The sequence below is a fragment of the Chelmon rostratus genome, chromosome 2 (genome assembly GCF_017976325.1).
Source record: "Chelmon rostratus isolate fCheRos1 chromosome 2, fCheRos1.pri, whole genome shotgun sequence".
NCBI lineage: Eukaryota > Metazoa > Chordata > Actinopteri > Chaetodontiformes > Chaetodontidae > Chelmon > Chelmon rostratus.
In genome coordinates this window covers 27,021,773-27,048,548 of record NC_055659.1, presented here as the reverse complement: position 1 = coordinate 27,048,548, position 26,776 = coordinate 27,021,773, and the positions used below count along the sequence as shown (strand labels likewise).

General features: G+C 42.2%; 1 protein-coding gene across 1 annotated transcript; it reads left to right on the top strand.

Moving 5' to 3' along the window:
* The first annotated feature begins 5,568 nt into the window (after positions 1-5,568).
* On the top strand, positions 5,569-24,820 carry si:ch211-236h17.3 (carbohydrate sulfotransferase 11). Its single transcript, XM_041961490.1, has 3 exons — positions 5,569-5,662; positions 16,685-16,764; positions 23,975-24,820. Exons 1-3 carry the CDS (start codon positions 5,569-5,571, stop codon positions 24,818-24,820), a joined length of 1,020 nt encoding a protein of 339 aa, XP_041817424.1.
* Positions 24,821-26,776: the final 1,956 nt, after the last annotated feature.

Sequence of the window (26,776 nt, the reverse complement as noted above, 5' to 3'; positions counted from 1 at the left end):
AGTATTTAAACAATCACAATCTGCCAGATTAATCAAACTACTGTAGGACTGAATTTAGGCTCACTGGCAGATGAAAGTGATCTCCAGCGGCTTCTCTTCACATGCTCTGGCCGTCGTTGTTATTGCAGCCTCTGATGTTGCTTACAGTCATTGGCCTTTAGAGGGCAGCGCAGTCTCACAAATGTCTGCATCATGTTGTGGCCTTGTGAGCAGGAAACCATTCTCTGGGCTGAACAGCATGTTTCTATGTACTACATATATTACACTACTATATACTACTATGCTACTATATATATTACAAAATGTAAATCCATTAGGTCCTCAGAATGTGAGACATCTGACCATAGACCCACCGAACAGCTGGAAATGCTTTCTGCTGTAATGAACTTTTTTTGCATTAAAATGACTTTAAATGAGTAAAGTACACGTTACTCTATTCATTCACACACATTGTTTCTGAACATCATCAATACATCATCGCTTATTTTAGAATCTCGTTTTTCCTTTGCATTACTGCAGTCTGCTCATGTTGTACATGATGTTCCCCATAAAGCATCGTGTATCTCCTCCTCCTCCTCCTCCTCCTCCTCTGCTGCAGAGAATGTGTTTGTCATGAATCTTCAGGGTTGGTTTTACAGAAGGAGAGGAAGACCTGCGGCATTTTCTGCAGGAGCTGAACCTTGGACTGATCAGATACTCACAGAGGGAGCAAACCTCTACCCTTCCTGCATTATGTCACTGTATTATCAATTCACATACTGTATGTACCAGCACACTGCTGGACAGACGAGGCACAAGTGTTCATGTTATTTACTGTAACTTACTTTTCCTTTATGTACAGTATGTGTTTGTTGAGCTAAATGCTAACGCCAGCATGCCGACACACTCACAGTGACAAATCTAATAGGCTGATGTCTATTACATTCATCACCCTAGTTAGGCATGCTAACATCTACTAACTAGCACAAACATTAAGTACAGTTTAACATGATGGGAATGTCATTAGTTTTGCAGATGTTTCGTTATAAACCCATGCAATGCTGCAATCACGTCATATCAATCAGACTGTAATTACGAGAAACTGAGTGGGAAAAAAAATGTTGCAATTACAAGTTGAAGATGTTGTGAATTTTTGCACGCTGCGACATCTCCAATTTGGCATAAAGAGGTGGAGTGTCAACACAACGGGTGTCAAAATGGCTGCAAAACTACCACCATCAGCAGTTCAAGGTAAATAAAACCTTTGTATCTCAGTCTGGACTAAGGTGGTGGACCAGCTGACTGACACTGCCATCCATAGAGCCATGTTGCTAGTGTTGTCAAACAAATACAACACAGACAAAAGGAAGCAGCAACACCATGAAGTATTTCCTGTAGAAATGGATTGGGTATGTGTATGTTCCCACGGTAACAGATCATACTTTAGTAAAATGTCACAGCGATGGTAAGCAGTAAGCCAAAGCGTCAAAGCGTCAGTTTTCTGCGTGTCTTTACTTATAGTCTTAAAGGAAAGTTGTGTCTTACCTTTGTTTTCCGAACACAAGCAACATTTCATGACTTGGTCAAATGGAGGAATATTCCACCTTAAACAGTTAAATCAGCTGGAAGCTCCACATAGTTGTTTGATCCAAGTTAAGGTTGAGTGTCATGAAATTTCATACCCTCATTAATCTGGCAGGACAGTGTCGCCTGAGCTCCATCAGTCTTCTACTGACAAGCAGTTGGGAGTGTAGTGTGTTTCTCATTAACGGTAGCTTTGGAGGTTATTATTAGATAATGGCAGCTGAGCACAGACATGTAAAAGTATCTTTTTGCAGCTATTTTCCTTCTCTTTGCAGCTGATTTGCTTTTCTATGTCATCGTTTTGTTCCTCTCTGTGATCATTTTGTGTCCCTTTTTGGTTGTTTTGCATCTCCTGCATCTCTTTGTCATTATTTTGCATCTCTTCGTTGTTATTTTACATCTCTTTGTGTTCATTTTTCATTTCTTTGTAGTAGTGTATTGTTTTGCTTCTTGTTGTTTTGCATCTCTTTGCAGTTCTTTTATGTGTCTGTGGTTATTTTGCCTCTGTTGGTAGTCATTTTGTGTCTCTATTTGGTCAAGTTGTCTTAAAGGTCGTTTGTTACTGTGTGCTGTCATTTTTCATCTCTTTGTAGTCATTTTGCATCTGTTTGTGGTTTTTTTTGCATCTTTTTGCGGTTTGTGGTCACTTTACATCTTTTTGTATCTCTTTGTGGTCACTTTGCATCTTGTAGTTGTTATGCTTGTTTGTGTTTGTGAGTTTCTTGCTCCTTTTTGTCGTTGTTTTGTATCTTTTTGCAGTTGTTTTGCACGTCTGTGGTTGTTTCCTGGATCATAGTTGTTATTTTGTGTCCCTCAGGTAGCTTTGCATCTCTTTTTGGTTGTTTTTCATGTCTTTGTGGTTGTTTTACATCTTTGTGTTGTCATTTTTCTTTTTTTTCTTTTTTTTTTAGCAATTTTTCATCTTTTAGTGGTTCTTTTGCATTTTCTGTAATAGTTTTCCATGTCTGTGGTTGTTTTGCCTCTCTTGGTGGTCACTTTGTGGCTAATTGTTGTTGTTTTGGCTCTCTTTTGCTGTTTTGCGTCTCTTTTTGGTTGTTTTGCTTTTTTGTAGTCATTCTGCCTAGCATCGTAGCCATTTTGCATCTCTTTCAGTGAAATTTGACCTCTTGGGCCCCTGGGTCTATGCCCTGCCAGCCCGTTCAGTAATCATTCATGTTAAGAGGGAGAGAAAGTCTCTCATTTAAGGCTTTCCTCATTGCCCAGATTCAAACCAAATGCCTCTGCAACCTTTGGCCATATATTGATTCTGCTCGACACCTCTTGTCTGATTGGTCAGCTGCTGAGGGGATGTTTACTGACGCCTGACCAGCCATAACCCACATTCATCATTCCTTTCTCAGACAGTAAACACTGACAGGCTTCACACTGTCTTACCATCAGGTCTGGGGTTTGATCAGTCGCGTGGCTCCTAACCCATCCTGACTTCTCCCAGGGATTTGATCCATGATGTCTGGAGAGATGGACATGTGGAATGTGGTAAAGATCAGAGGTCAAAAGCAGCTCTGCAGGAAGTCCCCCCAGTTCTAATAAGCAAAGCTTGAGTTCCTGCCCTGCAATAGATGGAGCAACAAGATGCTGTCTGGTTCACCCCCTCTCGGCCTGAGGGTTCAGAATGGGAGCAATCGTATCACACGTCAGATTAAAGTCACTCTTTGAAGGCCTTGCCACAGTCATGCGCTCTCTCCTGTGGAGGTTAAACTCACAAAGATGCCTCCTTCAGACAGATGGCTGTAGTTTTATTTTTTTTTAATCTTAGGAAAAAAATTGCTCTTTCAACTACGGTGCGAAAGCCAAACTTCCCAAGCATATCAAAAGATTAGGGTTTGGATGGCATTTGTTCCATTTGACTTCTCCTGTGAAATGATCCTCTTTCTTTACGCTGGCAAGAGTGAAAGACCAGAGTTTCCTGTGCAGTCCTGGACTGACAGTTCACGTCACTGCGGCTGATCATGGGTCATAGTGACCCGGCCTTTGTCTTACCTTTTGTTTTTGAGGCCCTATCATAGTTTTATTGGAGAATCCAGCCAATAATTAAACTCAGGAGGACGAAAAATAAATCATTAGATATCCCCCCAAAAAAATAACAAAGCAATTAATCTGAGACATTGATTTAACAGTGTCTGGTGAGGTGATGTTGGGAAGATGAGAGGAGAAATCAACAGCAGATGACTCATTACAGAACAATCCATCAGTTGGTCACATCTTGGACTAACATGTGGATGTTTGCGACACTAAAGCTGCATGAAGACAACCAGAGTCAAACAGAACGGAACGGAAATGTGCTCAAGTTAGCTTCAAAATAAAAGCAGGACATTGCTTAAGTTCACTGCCACACTGTCAATGTGCACAGCTGTCCATTGCATCCAGGCCACAGTTGAGATTTTAGAAAAGCTGATGTCATGGGCCTACATTCCCCCAGAGCAACTTACCACAAAAGTTTATTTTTTTCACATTATAGTCATTCATTTAACTCTTTAGTCATATTTTCTATTTTCTATCTCTGTCTTTGTTTCATTTTACATTAAAAAGTTGATTCAAAGATTAGTGATGATTTAGAAACCCCTACAGACGAGCTTTGTGTTCTATCTCTAAAATAAAATACCCATGTACAGAGGACATGAGTGATGCCCCTGCTGGTCTCTATGTTGAGATGGACCCACTTGAGATGGAGATCCCAGTGATACCACCCCAACAGTGATTAGAGTTTAGCTTTATTTATTTCAGTCCATGAACACTGTGATCACACAAACAATTTAAGACGAAGGAGTGAAAAAATGACATCCAGCTTGCAGTAAAATACAATAATAACATAAAGCTATTTGACAAAGGTGACGGCTGTCTGCAGCTTACTGGGCCACAACACACAACCTCAAAAATGTGTTTATCAAATTATTTTCAAACTATTTTTAAACTTATAAAGTTCACTACACGTCTTCAGTTCATCTTTTCAACCGTTAAAATAAAATTAATTCACTGCTTCAACTTTAATACAGTTACATTTGAGATTACTCTGCCCCTTTTTTGTTACACATGTAGGTTTATATTCCTCTGGAATCATGATTGTTTTTTCTCTCATTTGAAACAACTTTTGGATAGTTTTTCTCATGTGTTTTCTGCTTACTAATCTGTACTGTTTTAAAGACAGTAGACAGTAAACAGTGGGTTCACTGGTTCCTCACAACTAGTTCTGTTCACATTTGTTAGGACTCTTACGAATCCCACCCCTACATCTCACTGATTATATATCTCCTGCCCTCTCAAAGCAAGCAAATGAAGCTGATTAACATTAAGACATTTACTGAGGACAATATATACATACTGAAAATATAAAAACACACAGGGCCTTTCTATAAGGAAATGATGCAGAACCTCGTTAAAGGTTCATCTGTATTAATAGTGTCATTTTGTGGTCCATCCTCACAAACGGACCTCCTGAGAGTCTGGAGCACTGTAGCATCTTCTACATATCATATCACCAATCATGCTATAACTGCCATTGCTGCACTTTTTTTAACGTTGAGTCCATATGAGCAGGTTTGGATCAGGATCGGAGTTTTAATTTGAAAGGTCGAAGCGGAAACGGCGCAGTAAGAAGCTGCAGGCTCGAGCTGGACTCGCTGCGGATGGAGAGCGGGGTTAACGAGTCCCCATTACACAAATAGAGCGGCGGCCTCTGCTCGCCGATGCTCGGCCGGTCTGCTGCAGTTTGAGGGAACCACGATGTGACGCTGACCTGCCGGACAGAGCAGCCTGGACCGCAGCCTGGCTCGTTTATTTCGCTCCTTCCCTTCATCGCCGCTGCGTCTTCCTCACTGGACGTCCAAGGATGTGCAGGGAGATAAGGAGCAGCGGGGGTCAGCGAGCCGGATCGATGCTCATATCGGTGATCAAGTAGACGCCGCCGCCAGGACAAATAGAGCTTGTTTTTCGGAGGGACCCTGGCAGGATTGTGCTCGGCTTGTTGGTCATCTCCAAAGACTCAGGATGAGGAAACCCAAAGTCACTCGGATGGTCTTTGCCTTGTGTCTGGGATGTTTCATTATGGTCATCCTCTACTTCAACTGCGGGCTGAAGCCAGGTGAGCAACCCAATCAGCAAAACCCATTTTTCTTTTATTCATGATCCGCATCACTCACCTCAGGGCAAATATCATCAGCCTCAGTTACAAATATTAAATAATAATCATAAGAATCCCTCAGTAGTAGTGAAGAAAAGCAGAGCAAGTCTCCACCCGAATAAAATCAAGAATGTCAGATGTCACAGTTCACTCCTCTGCCAAGAAGTTGAAGTCTTTAAGTTTTTCCCATCTATAAGAAACAAAATACATATAACAAAATGAGAATTTACTGCTGATCTTTCTCAGTGTCAGGATGTACAAACATATTCAAACAAGGTTTCTGGACATACCCCAGCACAGCTAAAAGTGTAAATTATGAATTTATTTAAAAATGAGTAGGTTATAAAAATGTCCCATAAGCAATATTGTATTTTTTCTTCAACAGAGAATATATATTTGCACATAGATTTCATTCATTCACAACATATTATATCATTAGAAATATGGTTGTATATGGTGTCAAAACACATTTGATGTCTATGTTGTCTAACTTCTGGTTTGATCTCAGTAGTGGCCCCATTGTATTTCTGTGAGGTTTGCCCGTGTTGTGTCCCCCTCCCTTCATAGTCGAATACTCTAAGGCATGGCGATAATCTGACGCATCACTAAGTGACTGGAGAAAGTGGTGTAAGCAGCACTGTGTGTCTTTGTGGCCTGTTACGCTGTGTCCTCCCTCCCTTCCCATCACGTTCTCCCTGCTGCACTCCCGCCCTGCGCCTGGATCTCCCTCAGAACCGCAGCTCTCGGCCGAGGAACGGTTTCATTGCAGCGCTGATTAGTGATTTGTTTCCTCTGCTACGTGGAGGAAGGCTGGGAGAAGCTGCAGCTGGCTGCGAGCGGGGTCGGCCCTCGCCGAGATCGGTTTCCACCTCTTCCAGGTCCCTCTCTGCCACACACAATGGCCTCATTCAGACGTGCCCAGCTATATCGTGGACCAAATAAGCTTATATGGCCCATACTGTGAGGAGCCAGGGTTTTTAAGAGAGAGGTCAGTCAGTTCTGGGTGTGTGTGATGTCTGGCGTGGGGTGAAGACTGTTAATAGGAATCCATGAATGGCCGGCCTATTGAAGAGGCCAGAGGGATTCCACACTGTCATACACCTGAAAAGTATTTGCTTGAAATGTGCTCTTACACCACTTTATTGAAGTTTTGTGGCTGTTTGAAACGTTCAAGGTTAAAGAAAACACCTTGAGCTCCTCGGAGGGTTGTGCACTGTGCACCGTCTGTGATGTTTGATGCATTCCAGGAGTTCTCGTTGTGCTGATGTTTGGTTTTCAGGAGCTGGCTTGATGTGCCTTTCCCCCTCAACTGTCCTCCTCTGTTTTAACCGGTCCTTTCATGCATCACTTTCTCTTTGATTTGGATGGAGAAATTAACGAGTAACGAGTATGTCCACCACAAGGGCCAAATCACCCCTGGCTGACAACAGAAGGTCTTCCTGGAGAAGCTCTGATTTTGCCTGAAGTAACCACGGCACAACACATGAGGAGGTTATTGTTAATGCAAAGATCAACCTCTGTCAGTTTCTGTTTAAAACATTAAGACACTGTTTGTTTGGTCTTCTGCTGACTTTGCTTCACATCCCGATAAAACCGGCCGCTCTCTGTTCATGTGCTTAATTGCATTTTGCAGATGATGAGGGTTAATGTTTGAAGGTGTGGACAACCAGACACAGGACATATCGGGAAGCCATCATAGTCATCACATGCCTTGTTTTGCATCTGTGAGGTTGCATGTGGTATTTTGGTGCAAAGTAATCTGTGTGTACATGGAATGCACCTCGTACGTTAGGCATCAAAGCTGCCTGTCAGCTTCAAATCAATGTCAATTGGTTTCAGATATGCAGCCAGTCTGTCCTATTTGCATTTCAAACACCTTCACCTTCCCTCTCTTGCTCCATCTGGGGAAAAGGTCGTCGCGTTTGTTCAAAGACGATATAAAGCTGCAAGAGAGCCGCCACATAACAAAGGAGTGCGCTGCCAAGTCACAGTCGTGCAGTTTAACATTGGCTGGTTTTTAAATTTGCCTCTGCATGCAGAGCTGCTTCACAGCGCTCAGCTAAGTTTAGGATAATTACACAGTTGCAGAGCGGGTTTACTGTACATGTCGTGTATGCTGCACTCTTATAGACACAGAGGATGGAAATAGTAGTCTTCCCGAACATGAGATACCTCCCACACTGAAAAATGGACCATTTTAACCAGTCTTGACATCTGTTTTTTTTTTTTTTTTTACCCCACATCTCAGATTTCCTCAAAAAGGGAAAACTCTGCCTGCTGGGCTGACATTATGTCACTCCTGTCCAACACAGATCAACATGTTTTCTACATTATCTTCACTCAAGACAGTGTACCTTGACATTTACACTGATCCGCCTTGTTATGAGAAACCTGTGTTTTAAAATCTCAGATTGTCTCAGCTCTCATGGTCAATCTTTTGAGAATCGCAGGAATTTTTGACTTCGTTCCTGAAGAAATGAAGCGTTGAAATGGGCATTTCTTCAAGAGTGTGGAGTCTCTGCTACAAGGGTTCTCCATAAAGTTTGCACAGAAACAAGGACTGAGGTGGAAGCGTGTGGTGCAGCATGGTGTGGAATGCAGTGTGTTGAGTTTTATAGTCAGGATCTTGTTCTGTACACCCCCCTGCAAATAAAACTCAGGAACACTGATCTATATGTTTCCAGTAGCATTTGCAGATGTGAGTTGATGGTTATCAGGTAGCTGTTTCTAGCTATTTAATTACAAGGAGAACCTGAGACTATGGTTTGAGCCTTGGGGCTACTGTTGTTACTGGAGTGTACCCCCACCTCATACCTCCCTTGTCTGGGCTTGACTTGAGGCCATGACTGTCATAAAGACAAACTGTTCAGCGCTCCAGCTTCATTGGAACACCTGCAGAACACTAAACAAATTTGCTCCGGGGCTGCTTTGGACATAATTTGAACACGGCATCAGTGGTTGTCCCTAAAGTCTTGCGAAGACTTATTGATGTGACACTATCCAATTAAAAGCCGAACAAAACATCCGCAAAGGAACAGTGCATGACCTAATGTTCATGTGATATCCTGCCGTTGCCAGTGGAAATCATTCCGGTCCCTGCTGCTGTCTGATCCCTGGCCGTCCGGGCCTATCTGATGGCAGGTCAGCCTGGCCCTGCTTTTCCAGCCCGTTCTCCTCCAGCCAGCTGCATGTTCATGACACCGAGCTGCAGGAGCCGATGATTCAGCAAGTGCTCTGGAGCATGTTTTCATATTCCATTAAGACCATCTGCTTTCAGAGCCGGAGTCCTCAAGTGATTTGATATGCACATTTGTTCTCTCGCTGTTGTCGCTCAATGAGACCTCCACTCTGCATAATTCTATTGTGTTACTGAAGTCTACAGGCTGCTGTGTGGCACCAGAATAGCAGTTAACAGCAGTCAGTCAGTCCACCGCTTTGGTCCACGATGAAATACACAATTATGAAAGTATTGGATGGATTGCCATGGAATGTGGTACAAACAGTCATGGCCCCCAGGGGATGAATCCTACTGACTGTGGTGAGCCTCTGACCTTTCATCTTGCCCCATAATCAGGTCAAATACTCAATTATCCAGCCAAACGTCTCTATGTCTGTTTGATGCGTTGCATTGTAGTCAATGCTGCAGTTTACGGTTAAAATGGCTAAAGCTAAATGGTCTAACGTGTGACTTTGTTTCACTGGAAAAGATTCAAAGATCGTTATGCGCCACAAACGACATGCATGCATGTGAAGGGGGAAAACACATCAAAAGTAATGAAGCATCTGGTGACATATGGAATAGATGTGAAAGCAGAGGGATGCATCGTGTGGTAGACCATTGATGACGATCATTGGATCATAGCAGCCATTCCTCAGGTTAGTAATGTAATGGTGATTTTGCAAATCTTGCATTTATCAAGTAGGAACAAATGATTTTGGGCAATGGAGCAAACATGTTGGCTATCTGCGATTGCCTGAGTCACTTGCCGGTTGTGGGTTTTTCTTGCAATTTTTATCATTTATGTTTGCTAATTTAATGTCCTCCACACAGTTTTGTATATATGAAAATATTTAAGAATACTTTAAAGTGTTCATAGTTAATATATTGCTCAAATTTCAAGTTCAAATTTGCTTTTGCAACCAAATAAAGCCCATCTTTAACTGTTCATATAGTCGTTTTTCGATTAATTATTTTTTTAATAAGTATCAGTTCAGGCACCGTTTATTCACTGGTACTCTTTTAAACATGCTGTTTTAGCACTGCTATGGGTAAAAACCCAACTAGAGCACAGTGCACATTAGACCCTTGTGGCCCTACGGACCCTTGGATCAGAAAGACTCATGTCACACATCTGTATACATTCTTCTCAGGCTAAATAAACAGACACTACACCACCCACATGCCTCTGTTTCTGCACTAACACCCTTTACACACACATTTGTGGCCTAAAGGTTGAGGCTTTCCCTTGGACAGCGTGTCTCTCAGCAAAAGCTGCTCTTTGGCAGGAGAGGCCTAGAAGAGGGGGGGAGGGGGCCCCAGTTTTCCCAGTGGGACCTAAACACAGAGCTCCGTTTATGGCCTGGGCAGGAGGAACACACATCGGCCTTTCTATATTTTGCATTTCCTAAGCTCTCGCTGGGTTCTATATGAGCCAGGAGGAATGCTGCAGCGTTGGGTCTAGACAGGGTTAAACCAACAGGACTGCTCCTTCCTTTGAATGGGCCTTAGGTGGGGTTGGTGAATCTCCTCAGTGGTGGAATTTGAGCTAACAGCTGAGACAGTGTTAGCTGGAATAAAGTATGGACTGAGCACATAGCTTGAGAAGTTGTGCATGTGTTAGTATTTTTCACGTTTGGAGACCCTTTTTAAATAAGTATGAGCCTATCTTTCTTCTTCTTTACAGTGCAAGCGGTATCCCATTCTCTGCTTCACCTGATATCCAGCTGCTCAGCTTAAACAATTCAATCACTTCATTCCCTGATGTCTTTATCTGGCTCTTTGTCAAACACCTCATGACAAAATGTGGATTGTAAATTTCCTCGCCCGCTGAGTAACGCCACATTCGCAGGGGAGAGATGACGCACAATGCGCTCTTTCAGCCCAGTCAGTGCCGTCTCAGCTCGATGCTTCCTCTTCTGACTGCTGTTTCATTTAAGAGGGATAAAAAAGGATGGCTTTGGGAGTGGTCATGCTGGAAATGTGTTCCTAAGTCGCTGGTACTTTCCATATGGAAGTGGTAACAGGTTTAGGAAACAGCATTTTAGCAGAATGTACAGCTCACCTTAGTAGCTCAACACAGAGGACAAAACCTTCCTTCAGCCAATAAAACTGGCTCTTTCTGTGTAGTATATGTACAGTTGAGCAGCATGCTGTCATGTTTTCTTATCATCAGAAGAAATGAGACATTTTACCATGGTTTACCATGGCATTTACTAAATATTTATCTATTAATTTCACCAAACTTCTCACCTCAAGCACACTGTGAATGATTAACATGAAGACCTGATCACACCATCTGCGATTACTGGACTTGTTTTGTCTTGTTTGTGAAAAAAAAGTGAACTTTGACCCACACATGTTTGGCATTGACCAATAGCAAGCTGCCCTGGCAGTGCTGACCTTTGAGGGGACAGAGAGCCGAAGGGCCCGACATGTGCTGCACCATTCATTTTTATCTAACCTCCTGTTGAATTATAAACTGCTATCAGTAGATCGATTAAGGTAAACCTGCTACCAAGCTCGCTCGCTCTGACAGCCTCAGTTTTCCCTCTTCAATAGCTTTCTATTGAATGAAATGGTGTGCAGATGTCAGCAAAATCAAAGTGGAGAGTGAACAAAACAGCAGAGAGAAAACAGACAGAAGCCCTGGAACTTAACTGTGTTTAATTGCGACTGACTATTGATAGCCTGGCTGGCTAGCATGTTAGCAGCTAGCTTGCCAGCTATCCATCAGGGCTGTACATTGACGTTTTTTGCACACAGCACTGATGCTACAGAGGTTGAAGGTTTTGTAGCACAGACCACAGATTATGGCACCATATAAAACATATCTCTAAAAAAAACCACTACGAGTTGTTCAGTCAAACAGGCGTGTGGCTGGAGGACATTAATGCTGCATATGGGCACCACCCAAACTTAAGAAGTGCACATTACACGTCTTTCTATACAAGACATCCATACATTAGGCTTCAGATGAGCAGTGCAAATCTCTGTACATCTATCAACATACTCAATATTATTTTGTATTAAACTCACACTGATCGTACAGTATAAACATGGTGGTGTAAAAACTGGAATCCATAAGATTTTGTGTTTAACAGAATGCAGCAGATTCGCGTCACTGTTCACAACAGGGGGGTGAGAGTAGAGTTCACCGAATAAAAGGTACATAGTACATGCATTATGAGGTGCAGCTTCCCTATACCAATATAGTGGCTGTTCCCTAGGAATTGTGGGAATTAGTGTTGAATGTATGGACTCTACACAGCCAGGGACATGGTTTTAAGTGCACAGTTCACTACAGTTACCAGGCAGAATAGTGATGGTCCATTGATTCACTTTACACCTCACCTCTGGCAATGTCACGTCCCTAATATACCTCACAGTTTTATCCTCATTTCTTATGTTCTAGACGCTCATTGGTGTCACTTTAATTAAGTACACTATGGCCTCATTTACACTTAAACACTTCATGCTCTTGGGTTGGTTGAGTTCTCAAAAGGCCTTGTGTAAATGCACCCAAGAAACATCTGAAGGGGATTGAAATTGAATTCTAGCCAAATGTTGAAAAGGTGTCAATGCATCTGTTTTTCCACAACACGTGTAATCTTTAGTCTGCCCAAGACCCAACCAAGGAGTTTGTGGAAGTAGCCTCCACAGGGTTGGTCCCCTGTGATAAGGGCGGATAAAGTTACTCTGAAATGAGTTGTCGTTGAGAAAAGCAGCTCCAGTGATTCCAGAAGTCCCAACTGCACAGTGTATACAGTACAATAGATGATATAGATGTAGAGATGTTTTCTCAAATTTTGGTGAGTTACTTGGTCATCACATGGTAAAGCAGTTGCAAGCAGAAATGGTTTTAAAAACCATCCCTCTGCTGATTTCAGGAAACGCTGAATTTAAAGGACTGAGAGAGGACAGCTGAAAAACTTTGCATTCACAAGCTGTGGTGTCAGAAACTAAACCTGCAATAAAAGCAATGAGCACAGATTCTAAAAAGGATTCGAAAATCTGACTTTTTTGTTTCGTGCATAAAGCTGATTGCAGTTCAGCAGCCAACATTTCAGACTGAATTGTTGGAGTTTCCCTGAACACCAAGTTGTTCACTGTGATCAATAGAAAGCAGCTGGCAGTAAGTAAGTAAGTTTGAGCTGCCCACTGTATGTGATCTGTAGCTGGTGGCTGATGTAGACAAGATACAGGTCCGGTCCTGTAACACTGATCACCTGTCTGTTAGATTATTTGTTGTAGTTTTGTCATAACCACACATTCAGCACTGTGCATGTCTCACTGGCTGTCTACACCACAAGTGTGTCAGTGGCTTTACAGCTCATAAGCTGCTTGGCATGACTGGCCCTATCACACCACAGTGTGGAAAGAGGCACACACACATACACATACACACATGGTCAGTCAGCTGAGCCTCACTGTAGTCTCAAAACTGTGTCAGTGCATCATTCCCTTGGCATAATTGGGCTCTTGTATGAATGCTGCTAATTAGCATCAAATCCTGTGTTCTTGTAAATTCAGTTGCATACAGATGACAAATGTTGTTGCTGTTTCAGCAGCTCTGGAGCTTAATGACTGCTCGCAGAGAAGATATGGATTATTTAATAATGCTCTATGAGGGCAATAAAATATACTGACACTAATGGGACTTTTACATGAGTTGGAATGATGACAGTGCAGAATGGCAGTCAGAGGATCTGTGAAGTGCTCACGTCTTGCTCCTTGACTTGGCAGAGAGTTAGATCGCCGATTCCCAGCTCGCAGCTTTGGGCCTGTGTTTACAGATGTTTACTCCAGTGAAAACTAGCTTTTCCTCTCAGTGAGGAAACAGGTGTCATTTTATTGTAAGCACTGGCAAGGCACACCGCAGGAACTTGTATGTTTTTACTCTCTATGAATTTTGCTTCAAACAGGTGTTTTGATTACAGAACCACGTGCTGAGGTGGGTATCATGCCAGCCATTTCTGCTGTTGAAGAGTCAGTGATGAAGCTTGCAGGCCTGAGAAGTGAAGCCAATGTGGAAGTGCCTTAAACTTGCATTCTTTCTAATGGCCAGTAGGGGGCGACTGCATTTGCTGCAAAAAGAAGCCTGGTTGTATGTAAGCGTATGGGAAAATGACTCTAAGTCTCACTTCATTTATTACATCAGTAAACATTTTCCTATTGAGTTTCTGGTCTCAATCACTACTGTCAGGCCTTCCTCAAAACAGCATCACATTGTAAATTATAGTCCCATTTAGAGTAAAACAGATGATAAAGGAGAGCATGCTTTAGGGCGTGGCTGCCTCACGAGTGACAAGTCGCCACCACGGCGTGTCCACTTCTTTTATATAATCTGTGATCACATGTTGATCTATGAACCCAACTCTGTATTGAACAAAGTTAGACTGCGATCACTTATTCACTTTCTTAGCGAGAGTCAGATGAAAAGATCAATACCATTCTCATGTCTCTCATACGTTCAGTGTGAAGCGACAGTGCAGCCAGCAGCGGGCCACAGAGCTTCGTGTGAAGACTGGAAACCAAAATGAAAACAGTTTTTGTGCGAATCAAACAAACGTTTAATGGGTGATAAAACATGTTGACTCGTGAGCTTTGGGGCTGCTGGAAGGAATTTTGTTACCTCTGGACAGAGCCGGACTACCTGTTCACCTTGTCGCCAGTCTTTTAGCTCAGCTAAGCTAAGCTAGCCGCCCGCTGCTTTAGCTTCATGTTTAACAGACAGATATGACAGTGACATAGATCTTCTCACCTAACTCATGAGAAAGAAAGAGAATAAGCACATTTCCCAAAATATTAAACTTTGAAGCTAAATTAACCAGCATCAGCATAACTGGATTTATTTAGTTTTTTAAATTGAAGGACCATAACTATGTTAAATGCAGTTATTGCCATGTGATGTCGACGACCAGCATGCAGTTATCACATACAGTATGCAGAACTGAAAACCAGCCGCATCCAGAGCACTACAACATGTGGCACAGATCTGCTGGAGGCCTCTCTCTGAACCACACGGCTCCCTGCCTGTCTGCTGATTTTACATCACATAGATCACATGTGGCTGGCATGCTGGCAGCGTGATGCCTCAAAGGATGGGGAATTGTTATTGGAGACGTTCATAGTGTCTTGGCAGTGTTTGAAAGACTGTTTGAACAAATCGGTGTATGAGTGAGTCCTGCTACCTGTGCTCATCTCTGGGTAGAGTGACAGCTCCACATGTGGCTGGACAGTGAGGAAACATCAGAGAAGCAATAGGAGTAATAACTCCTTCTGTCTCACAAAGGTCCCACATACATGATTTAAAGGAGTAACATATAAAGGAAGCGTTTGACCTCTTGGGAAATATGCTCATGTGCTTTCTTGCAGAGAAGGTTTCATAATAAGATTTCTACCACTCTTATATCTGTCTACTTAATATGAATCTAGAGCCAGGAGACCGTTAGCAGAGCTTAGCAGAAATATTCCAGGATGTCACGTCTCCCAGCCAAGAAATAGTCTGTCACATAATTCTCACAAAAATTGTCATTTTTTATTGTTGTTTTTGCGCAGATGAAACAAAGTCTAATGTGGAAATGACTCTGCTTCAGACGATGTGCTGGCAGGGTGAATATGTTACAGAGCCAGGATCACTGTTTTCCCCTCTTTCTAGTCTTTATGCTAAGCTAAGCTAACCATCCCCTGGTTGTAGCTCCATACACAGATTTGAGAGTGATATCGATGCGTTAAATGTCAGCCAGAAATGATTTATGGTTTACGAGAGCTGACGGGAGGAGCAACCATAGCGACGGAGCCTGTGAAGTCATAAGCACGTCTACAGTGTTTGTGTAATACTCTCACGGCCAGACGGGGGAGACAAAAATTCTGCAGGTCTAATTTTAGCAGGTTCAGGTTGAAGTTTCCACTGCATTCAGTCACAAAGCTGCAGTGCCACATTGCTTCTTAGAGGCCTCGTAGACATGTTTGCCCATTTAAAATCCAAGGTTCTGGTGGTGAAACTGTGTACTGAGGCTCTAACTCTGTGTAGCTGTGTAATCTGATGCTGGGGTGAAAGATCATCCCTGCAAACAAGAGCTCAAGCTTGAACCTAACAATGCATCTTAGCGTACCCAGACCTTTTCTGTGTATGTGGGCTTCTCTTTCTGCAATAACAAACCAAGACACAGCTACTGTTTTACATCTACAACATGGTCTTTTCTAGTCTTTAAAGTGGTACACCACACAATATCTGTCTTTGTGGCCTACAGAATTGATAAGTGGATGCAAAAAACGTTTTCTCCTTTTCAAAGAACAGAGGCTGTGGTCAGTTTGGATGCTCGTCACTTGGATTCCAATCATGACCTACATTTACCGTGGAAAAACGCAGCATAACCAGCTTCTCTGCTGTCCATCTGTGTGCTCATTATGTTCCAGTCATGTGCTGAAACATGGCAAAATGAACAACTTATGGCCCTGTTGTGTTTAGTATTAATAGGTGTATGCTTTTTACAGTCGTCTTACAAACCTACAGGCGTGTTAGATATGCAAAAGATGTAAGAACAATTCTTTATTTTTATTCTTTTTGTTCTTTTTTTCGAAAACTGTATTTAGAATATTTTCTTTGGTGGTTAATAGAGCTGGTTTGTACTTAAGGATATGCCACAAATAATTATTGTTGTTGAATATGCACTAGTGTGATCGCTGCTGTGACTGAGCGCACATGTGCTGTGGAGGCTCTTTCAGTCAGATTTCATGACACATGTGTTGTGTTTCCTCAGCCTCGGAGCCCGTCAGTGACAGAAGCAGTGGGCAGAAGTCGAGGAGGAGTCCTCTACAGACGCTTTATGATGGCGACCAGGTCAGTCCTCTCCTACCACGACCCCCAAACTTTACTGCAAACAGACCGTCGTGCCACTCTTTATTAAAGCCTAGCCTCAACTCTTCTTGCAAACATTAAGTATTTATTCAGGCTCACTCATGCATTTATTGGCAAAATACTTTATGTACATATTTTAGAATGCAAACTCAATTTGAGCTGTGATTGATCAATTCAGACAAGCACTCTTGGCAAAGGAAATGATGGATGGGCAATTTATGATCCCGATTCCTTGTGTATTCCTGGCACTGATCTCTGGTATCTAAGGACAGTACATGGAGAGGCCCAAACCATAACTGGCAGACAGCACTAACCACAGCATGGCCATATGTTTAATAGTAAGTAAGGGTCTGATGAAGATTTTTAATGATTTTCCTCCATTCTGTGATCTTGGACAGACCCCACAAGAGTTAGCCAAAGAGCGCAAACATCAGAGGGATAGTCTTAAAGCTTGTGGACACCCCAACTGGAGCCACAACTCTTATCTCCTATCTACAATGCTGTCCTTTCATCCCTTCCCCAAGGATTTAACAACTGTAATGAAAATGCTAACAGAGACACACAAAGTTAGCTCTACGGGAAGTGAGAATTTCATTGTGAGTGCCCAAATACACCAACAGCACGGATCAATAGCACTGAAGGTGTTGCATGCTGCACAAGAGCACAGAACCGCCCCGATTCTGGATATTATAATCATGTCAGCATGTTGTATAACGTACATTAACAGATGCTCAAGCGCAAAAACTGCAGTGTATACAGGCAAAACTTCAATCATAACAAGCTGTGTCAGGTGTCGGCCTTCCAGGTGAGCTCACTGCGCTGCACAACATCTGTTAGGAACTAAAACATACTTTTTTCTTATTTTTGTCATATGCAATAAACTGACACAATGACTTCATGGTGAAAGACAAACAGATTCTTGAAATCCTGTGTTTCAGATCATATTTCAAATCTAAAAGACCATATCAGCTTTATCAGATGTGGCCATGTTTTGAAACATTAAAGAGGCCAAATGATCTCAGATTTCAGTGTACAGGCGGGATACAAATGCTGCCAACTGCCTTGAAACCAAATGTAGCCCTTCTTTGTAGCACTGTTTTCAAAGTAACTTTAAAGGTAATTAAATTTATACCCTTTTCATGAGGTTTACATTATTTTGTCTATCCTCTACATTGCACGGTCAATTACGTCCTTTTTTCCCATCTTACTTGGTGGATACTGTGTCTGCCTTATACGACTTGTTGTTTGATTGTTTAAAAGTCCATAACGTTCCACCTACAGTGTAATCAACTCACAAGACGAAAAGCTGGAACAGTGTTACAAACTAAAGAAAGTCTGAGAGGCTGACGGCTGCAGCAGCTGCTAAGGCTGTGTTTCAGGTTCACAGTGGGTATATGAGTGCAGGTAGAGGCTGAGGTGGGCAGGGAAGGCACGGTGTGTAGCAGCCTCCAGCTTGTCTCATGCACCTTTCACTCCTGGCAGCATGACCATCGTGCGCAATAAAATTATTGTAAACTAATTTAAATTTAATGTGGTGAAATATGCACGTAATATATTCCAATGCACTACGTCCAGTCGTGTGAAGTTATTTTTTTATAGCCCCAGTTGACATTTAAATGCAGTTTTTAGGCTAAACTGCTCTCGTGGGCCAAATAAATAGTTGAATACTATAATTATTACTTGTATTATTGCTGCTTGCTGTTATTCTGGTGATTGTTGTTGTGAGAAAGCCCACCATCGTCCTGTTTAACGAGTGCTGACATCATGTCTGTGAACAGTTTGCGCTCTGACTGTTCTTTAGGTAGAATTTAGTGCAGACCAATAAAAGCTGTTCACAGTGAGGTCTGTGCGTTATCTTTAGTAGCCGTTTTTTTTTCTGGAAAAACACATTGCTGTTGTGTTTTCAGATGAAATTTTCCGATATTCCATCACTCATTATCTGTCATTCCATTACCCTTAATTTTATTGAGATGAGGTTCAAGCAGAGGTTTCAGAGCCATATATGCCAAAGTCTCACCTGAAAAAGCAGAAACATTGACTCTTATCTACCATAAAATACATTATATCATGGTTTTATCATGTTGCACCAGACTTCTTTAAGGTTCCTTCATGGTCGTTTAAACATGTAATAAGTGTCGAGTGTGGTAAGCTGACATTAATGCGGCTGTATTGAGGCTCCAGGTGCTGGACAGCATTTACAGTGACGGTCCTCTCTAAAGAGAGGAGGCAGAGGAGGAGGGAGAGAAAAAGCTGCTCAGGATGAACTGGAAAAAGTGTCCATTAAAGCAGCAGACGATATCAGCGGAATCGTGATTAAAATGTCCAGAAACCAGTAGACTCCCTTGCTTTCTGAGACTTTATGAAGGAAAGTATCTCCTGCTCTGAGTAAAGTTGATACTCAACACACATAACCTCCTATTTTTGTGAGGCTCAATGACACTTTTCTCCTCAGGTACAGCTGCCTTGAGTTTGTTTTAACCTTGCAAAAAAAAAAAAAAAGAAAGGGTCAGCCATCTTTGTTGAATTACATCAGTGACATTTATTGAGGAGGATTCATGGGTCTGTGCCGGCACAGTCAGACTGCTGACAAGCAAGAGCTCATTAACTTTAGATGAGAGCAAGAGAAAAAATATGTTTACGAAGCCAGCAGACTTTTTTTTCCATGTTTAGATTATATACAGCATGAGGCAGTTTCATAAAAAACATTTGAACAATTGGTCTACTGTTGGCGCATAAGGAGTGAATTAACAAGTGAACTCAGCATTTTACATTACAGCAGCATGAAATGTAGGTTTGTTTCGGCTGTGTGAGGGATGCTAGTGCTATTGCAGCTAGTCTTTTTTCGCTTTTTATCCAAGCTCGTAACACGGCTCTGGGATGGTGATCCGTCAGTCAGTCCATCACTGTGATCCGGTCTGGAATCTCAGCAGCTATGAGATGGATTACTGTGACGTTTTGAACAGACATTCAAGGTCCCCAGAGGATGAATCCCGCTGACTTTTCTGCAAGCCTCACCATGAAGTAACTTTTTTAGTGAAATGAGGCTTCTGTGCCTCATGTCTGCGTGCTGATGACGGACAGCTGTTCTCCATGGAACTAGACATTATTCTTACCTGTGAGGAAATGCAGTGAATGAGAGGCTTATTCATGTATCAGTCCAGTTCACCCAGCTTCTACCAGCAGATGTGCTCAAACTGCACTGAACGCTCGAGGGAAAAGCGGTGAGGAGTGTGTGATGTCTCTGTTTCTGTTGTCATGAGTCACTCCAGCCCGAATTTATGATCCCATTTCACTTAGTTCGTCTGCACCTGCATTTCTCACTTTAACAACAACAATAGCATCGATGCATCAGTGGGTGGTGGAACAAAATTGCATACTGAATACGCAGATAACCCAACATGCCTTTGTGGTTAAGTTTATTAAGATGTTTCTTTCGAAATAAAATAATTAAAGAGCATTTTATCTCATATAAACACCACTGGGTGGGGCTCTGAACAGCCACCTCATCTCTCTATGAATCCATACATATTTTCCCATATGCATCCATATGTCAGAGCTGTTCTTGGAGACACAGCGCAGTAAAAGCAGCCTCCGTAACAGCTGCTTCCCGTTAAATCTCCCTGTGAGGAGAAGGAATGTGTACATGCCAGAAAATAAAGCGGCTCCAGCAGACATCATTTACTTTTAATTGCTTGTGATATTTTCTTTGTTCCTTTCCACTTAAATGCTTCCCCAGCGGGAGGAAGCTGCTAAGCTGTCAGGATGGAAACAGTGAAGTGAGGAGGATTAATGCAAAACAGTTTGTTGTTTTGACATATGTAAATCCAGCATGTGAATGCTTTTGTCTTCCTTTGCTCAATGCGTTTTTCTGATACAGCAGGAAATTCAGTGAAAGGAAAAGCAAGGGAAAGGAGGATAATGGCCTGCAGACTGGCATCCCAGCCAGATAACAAAGTACATCCAGCTCTATAGACCACTGAACACATACTTTTATAAAAACTCTCTATACTATTCTGTTCATTTTTATTTTTCATTTATGGCTGCTTTGGGGCAGCGGAACGAGCTGCAAATACCACACTTAGCTCACCGTATAGGTCACGCTAGCAGACTGCCTGTTTACACTTCAGGTCGACAGGAAGCTACATTAGCATCCATTTGGAGTCGTGTTTCTGTCCACCTGAAGAAATTACAGTAAGTCCAATGTTCACTCTCCTTGGATGTAATCTCCAACTCCTGAGGAAAATATCTGCCTCTTTGGCTGCTGCCTGCTCCACTATGTTCACTGGATAGTCGCTGACTGTGTCTGTGTGCTGTTTGGTGCTGAGCAGGTAGTGTGCAGTGGGTTTCTTGCACTGACCTGCTGCACTTGAAGAGGATGTTCATGAGAACAGTGAAAAAGAACCAAAACAGAAAAGTTTTGGGATGTAAAACCAAAAAAATGAGCTGAAAGACTCTAAAATGTGCTCCATAGAGCTGAGGGGAATTGCAGAGTTGGGTGAAAATTCCCTGTGGTTCTGTCACTACAAACCCCCCTTTTCACGTTGCACAGTCATTGATTTTTGTTAATAGAAAAATCTTGATTAGTGCTGCTGAAAATATTTCTGTAACAAAATTGAAAATTGCCTCATATGTGAAGTCAATCCAGTGAAGCTGCCACTCTGTGCCCCAAAACACAGATCATTTGAGTGTTCTTGAATTTCAAGTCATAGGATGAAACTGCCCAAGTTTTTTTTTTTGTCTGTCCTTACACTGCTTTCAAACAGGTCTTGCATAGAAAATAATGCCTTTGGTTTGGAGAAAAGTGGGATGGATGGATTTGGTTACCTACTGAATCTTGGCTTACATATAAGTGCAGCTTTTTTGCAACATTTTACATACATATATGTTTCCAGTGTACTTAAGAGGATTATTTGGTGCTCTGTGGATATTTGTCATTGTCTTTTTATTTTATTTTTATTTATTTATTTATTTGAAAGGGACAATACACATTAATGAACATCAGTATGTGTGTAAATGTGTCGGAGTTAGCAAGCCTGCTAATTTACATCCGTAGTCCCTTGGCAGGTAATAGACAGACGGAAGAAGGAATATAAAAAAACAGTACACAAGGAGTTCACATTAAAATACCCATTCATACATAAACATAAAGTGCAGTGTGGATTCTATAAAGTGCCGGGTGTAAAGTGCCAGTTGTTAAAGTGCAAATGCATGGATAGTTAAATAGATGCACATGTGGTGGCCCACACCTTAGCAGCAGATGAAAAGTCCCATTCACAAATTAATTCTTAGCAGCAGATGAGAAGTCACATTCACAAATTAAGAACACAAAGATAATACATCACAGTGCAGTGCATGCATACATATGTATATGTAAGCATACACTGCACAACAACAATAACAACAAACAAAGACAGTGCAAAGTATTGTGGACAGTCACAGAGCACGGTACATACATACATGTATCGCGCTCTGCGAGAGGTCCGCCTGGCCATGATTACATAGTTGGTTTGTTTTGAGCCAGTTTTTGAGGTGGGCCTTAAAGGTGCTGTAGGTAGGGCATTCTCTTATTGTACATGGTATGTTGTTCCAGATGTTACTGCCCTTAACCGACATAACAGATTGTCCAAAAGTCGTGTGTCTGTAAGGTAGTTTGCAATCTCCCCTGTAATTGGCTCTGGTGGTTCTGCCACTGCTGAGGTGCAAATCCATTGAGTGTTTTGTAGATAATGCAGGCATACTTAAAAACTTTTAAGTTTTCAAAACTCAAGAGGTTGTACTTCTCAAAGATATGGCAGTGGTGGTGAGAGATTGGTTTTCTGTCAAAGATTTTTAGGGCCCTTTTAAATAATGATTCTATTGTTTTAATTGTAGTTATTCCAGTAAAAGACCAGTTTGTAAAACAATATTCAATGTGGGAAAAAAATCATAGCATGCATAAACATTCTGGCCGCGTTGCCTGTCAGCGATGGCCTAATCTGCTTGAAGTTAAGTAGATTGAATTTGATTGTTTTTTAAATCTTTTTAACATGATTTTTAAACGACAGAGTAGAATCAAGAATAACACCAAGGTACTTGAATTCTTTTACTAACTCAAGTTATTGCACATCCTGGTGCCTATTTATATATCCTCAGAAAATGCAACTGAATGGTACACATGGCTGACATGAAGGGATTAAAGTCTGAGGTGGAAACACAGTGCTGTACACAGAAAGTACACAAACCTCTGCTGAGAGAGGGGTCAGTGTTGGCTCGACGGTCTTTGGCCCGTCCGGTGCATGGATGATGTTCAGTGTCTGCCAGTAAACACAGAGAGCCACACATAGTGTCAGGCACCGAGTCAAACCGAGAGACTCGAGGCTCGACCGCTGCGTCGGTGAGCCGGACTGAGTAAATGAACGAAGTAAATAAGGCATTTGTGCCACGCGGAGGCCAAGCTGAACTGGCTGACCTGTAATTTTATTAAGGCAGTATGCGGATGGCAAGGAACTGACCATGATTAAGACCTCCAGCGGAGACGTGTCTACTTCCTCACACACACAGAAGTTAATAGATCTTGGCACAGGATATCTGCTCCACTTGGTTAAATTTTATGTTATGCATTCTGTTTTCTTTTTCTCAGTATTGCCTCCTAGGGCTGACTCAAAAGTCTGTTTACAGGTCTTAGGCAGTACTACTGTATGTGAAAGGAGTTGTGATCACTTTAGTCACTGTTGGTTAAGTCTCAAGACTTCAAGTTTGAAAATGGAAAATAAATCCAGGGACGTGGAGTAAGAAGTGACACGTAGCCCACTCCTCACCTCTGCTAGATCTGTATTCCACAGGAAGACAGTGTGCACCCTAGGGGTTTCACAGAATAGTCAACTAAATAGTCAAGACTAATCGTGGTGCTGACATAAAGCAGTAGCAATGCATCTAGGGCAGATATGCAGCTGGGGCGCTGTGGGTAGTTTATGTTGACAAGGCAAAGAGAAACATGACTGCAAGTCCCAATGCTCGATTTTACTACTGCAGATCTGCACTTTGGCTGACTTTCATGTCTCTTTCATGCCGCACTCCCAAATCTCAGCAATTAACATGGAGAGTACAAAAAAACCTTATGAATAGTGACCAAAATTTGACTGGTCTTTGCAAAGTAGACTAGTGATAAATAAATAGCTCCTCTTGTTAATTCTTCTTTTCCTTTTCACTGCAGGTTGAGTCACCAGTCCAGGCGATCCATCAGGGCCGACGGGAGGTGTTAGAAGAAGCCTGCCGCTCCTACACCCGCAAACGTAGAGTCCTCATCCCTGAGGACCTGAAGCATGTCATCGTGGACGACCAGCACGGCTTGCTGTACTGCTACGTGCCAAAAGTGGCCTGCACCAACTGGAAGAGGGTGCTCATGGTTCTCACAGGGGTCGCCGGGTCCCTGCGAGACCCACTGGCCATCCCCGCCAACGAGGCCCATGTCCCAGGAAACCTCCGCACTCTGTCAGAATACTCCACCTCCCAAATCAACCAGCGCCTGCGCTCCTACCTGAAGTTCGTCTTTGTACGTGAGCCCTTCGAGCGGCTGGTGTCTGCATACCGCAACAAATTCACACGGAGCTACAACACAGCTTTTCATAAACGATACGGCACAAAGATAGTGCGGCGGCACAGACTGGACCCACAGCCGGAAGCTCTGGAGAGAGGAAACGACGTCTCCTTCGAGGAGTTTGTGTATTACCTCGTGGACCCGGCCACCCAGCGAGAAGAGCCCTTCAACGAGCACTGGGAGCGAGTGCACTCGCTGTGCCACCCCTGCCTCATCCACTATGATGTGGTGGGTAAGTACGAGACGCTGGAGCAGGACTCCCGCTATGTGCTGCAGCTGGCTGGGGTGGAGGACCAGGTCAGCTTCCCTTCCTCGTCCAAGAGCACCAGGACTACAGGAGACATGGCAGCCCAGTTCTTCCACAACATCAGCCCCTTCTACCAGAAGAAGCTGTACAACCTCTATCGAATGGACTTCCTGCTCTTCAACTACTCTATACCAGCCTACCTCAATTTTAGATGAGGCTGGGGCGTCACTCATCCATGGACTCAACTTGAACTTGTGGAGCCTGGACTCTTGTAAAAGTTTGTTTTTGGGATGTGTGTCTCATTGCAGGCCTTACAGGCACTGCAAATACTGTTGAATGTGTACCCTGATCAGAGCTCCACATTAAATGAACTATTTTTAACAGAACATCAGGCCGAAAAACACAAAGAATATAAGTGGGAGAGGACATTTCGTCACAAAGTTTTTGCCTAAAGAAGGTAGCTGATATTTTACCGTAAACAGCGATCAGGTGGATGTCAGTCACTGCCTTTGAATGTGTGAAATGAAATTCAACCTTTGGGTTAATTTGGTTGTTGTCTGCTGTTTCAAAAGTGTAATTTTCACGACAAACGTAATCTCTACAAGGTGCAGTAGATTAATTAAAGTATTAAAATCTTATTTAGACAGTGAATGTCCCCAAACATATGTGCCTTTGAACATGGGCCTTTTTTTTTAAAACCTGCAGGCAATGACAACTTTTGTAACTGTGACTGTTTATTTTTTGTGCTGTAGGAAGAGGTTTTGTGTGACTATTGTCTTAATTTATTGTGTTATTTTGGACTCTACAAGGTCAGACAAACCAAAATAGGTATAGTTTCTCTCACAATTTTCAAATAAATGCATTTCAACAAAAATGTGTTGATTGATTTGACTGTCGGAGTTATTAATGTTTATTAAAGTGTTGATGGCAATAATTCTGATACTGGACACATCGCTATGCAGCAGAGTACAGCAATCATGACTTAAGTGTCAGTCTTTAATTTCAATGACAAATCATGGTTGCAAAGATGTCATCTAGAAGTTCTTACAAACGTGAGAGCACTACAAAGTCCAGTCAAGCTTGATGTCACTGTGAAAATAGGAGTATTACCTTCTTTGGATGCTATTTTCAGATCAGTACAGACAAGCATCTTTTTAAAAGTGCATATCAAACAATTGAAAAGGCCCCATACAGAGAGATCCATACTAAATAATTTGTTCACAAAAATAGCACAAAGAAATATCTGTGTCTTGTCAATACCTGGAACACATACCAACACAGAGACAGTTAAGTACAACAGGCTATATTCAGTGGCACTGTGCTACACAAAAAAGGAAAATGTCCAGTAGAGATTTGGCAACACTGAACTCAGAGGTCAAACCTAAGAACACATCAGAGAACTGAAGGCTTGTCATGGTTTAAAGGCACAAATCTACACAAAATAAACACGATAAAATCTAACATTCATCCAGACAGTGCAGCATCTGATTTATGTTAATATACATTTACACTCAGTTATATATTATTATTGCCTTGTTACAGTCATTTGCCATCTAACATTTAAGAGCTGACAATAGGTATACAGATGTGTCAACAGTTAACAATACAGTGGTTCTACAGTGTTCCCACTTGTATCCATTTTAGGTGGATGTTGTTTCTACAGAGCCAAGCTGGGTGGTGTTGGTATTGTTATAAGTGCTGCTCCAGGGAACAGTGTGCAACTACTGACCACAGTGAGCTGGCAAAATATGGAGACAGAAGGGCAAAGTATGTCCTCCTCTTATCCTTTCTGTTTTGAGCCAGCTTGTTTCAGGTTGCTCATGTTTTTGCAGCCTCTTGTCTATGGTGATATGTTTGTGCCTCAATCTTGAGCACGAGGGGATATTTTGGAGCACAGAAAGCAAAACAATATTTTTGAAGCACATCTGCTGTTATATTGTGGAGAAATTATTATCACACTACCAATAATTTATGCAAACAAGGATCTATTCTGTGCTCAATGAATGTGTGTGTGTTTGCTATGACTGTATTTATCTAGGCACACAATTATAACATCTGTCCCTCAGTTTTACTTATTTCCTTGATGATTTTCTGCTCGGCCAGATAAACAAAAAAACTAGTATAGGCGTCAAGATAGTTAGGTGGAGACTAACATACTGTCTCAAACAGAA

Excerpts from the sequence above, each read along its gene's own strand:
- si:ch211-236h17.3 (XM_041961490.1), top strand. The coding sequence starts at position 5,569 with ATGAGGAAACCCAAAGTCACTCGGATGGTCTTTGCCTTGTGTCTGGGA. Across the intron at positions 5,663-16,684 it reads CAACTGCGGGCTGAAGCCAG|CCTCGGAGCCCGTCAGTGAC; the intron begins GTGAGCAACCCA and ends GTGTTTCCTCAG. Across the intron at positions 16,765-23,974 it reads CGCTTTATGATGGCGACCAG|GTTGAGTCACCAGTCCAGGC; the intron begins GTCAGTCCTCTC and ends TTTTCACTGCAG.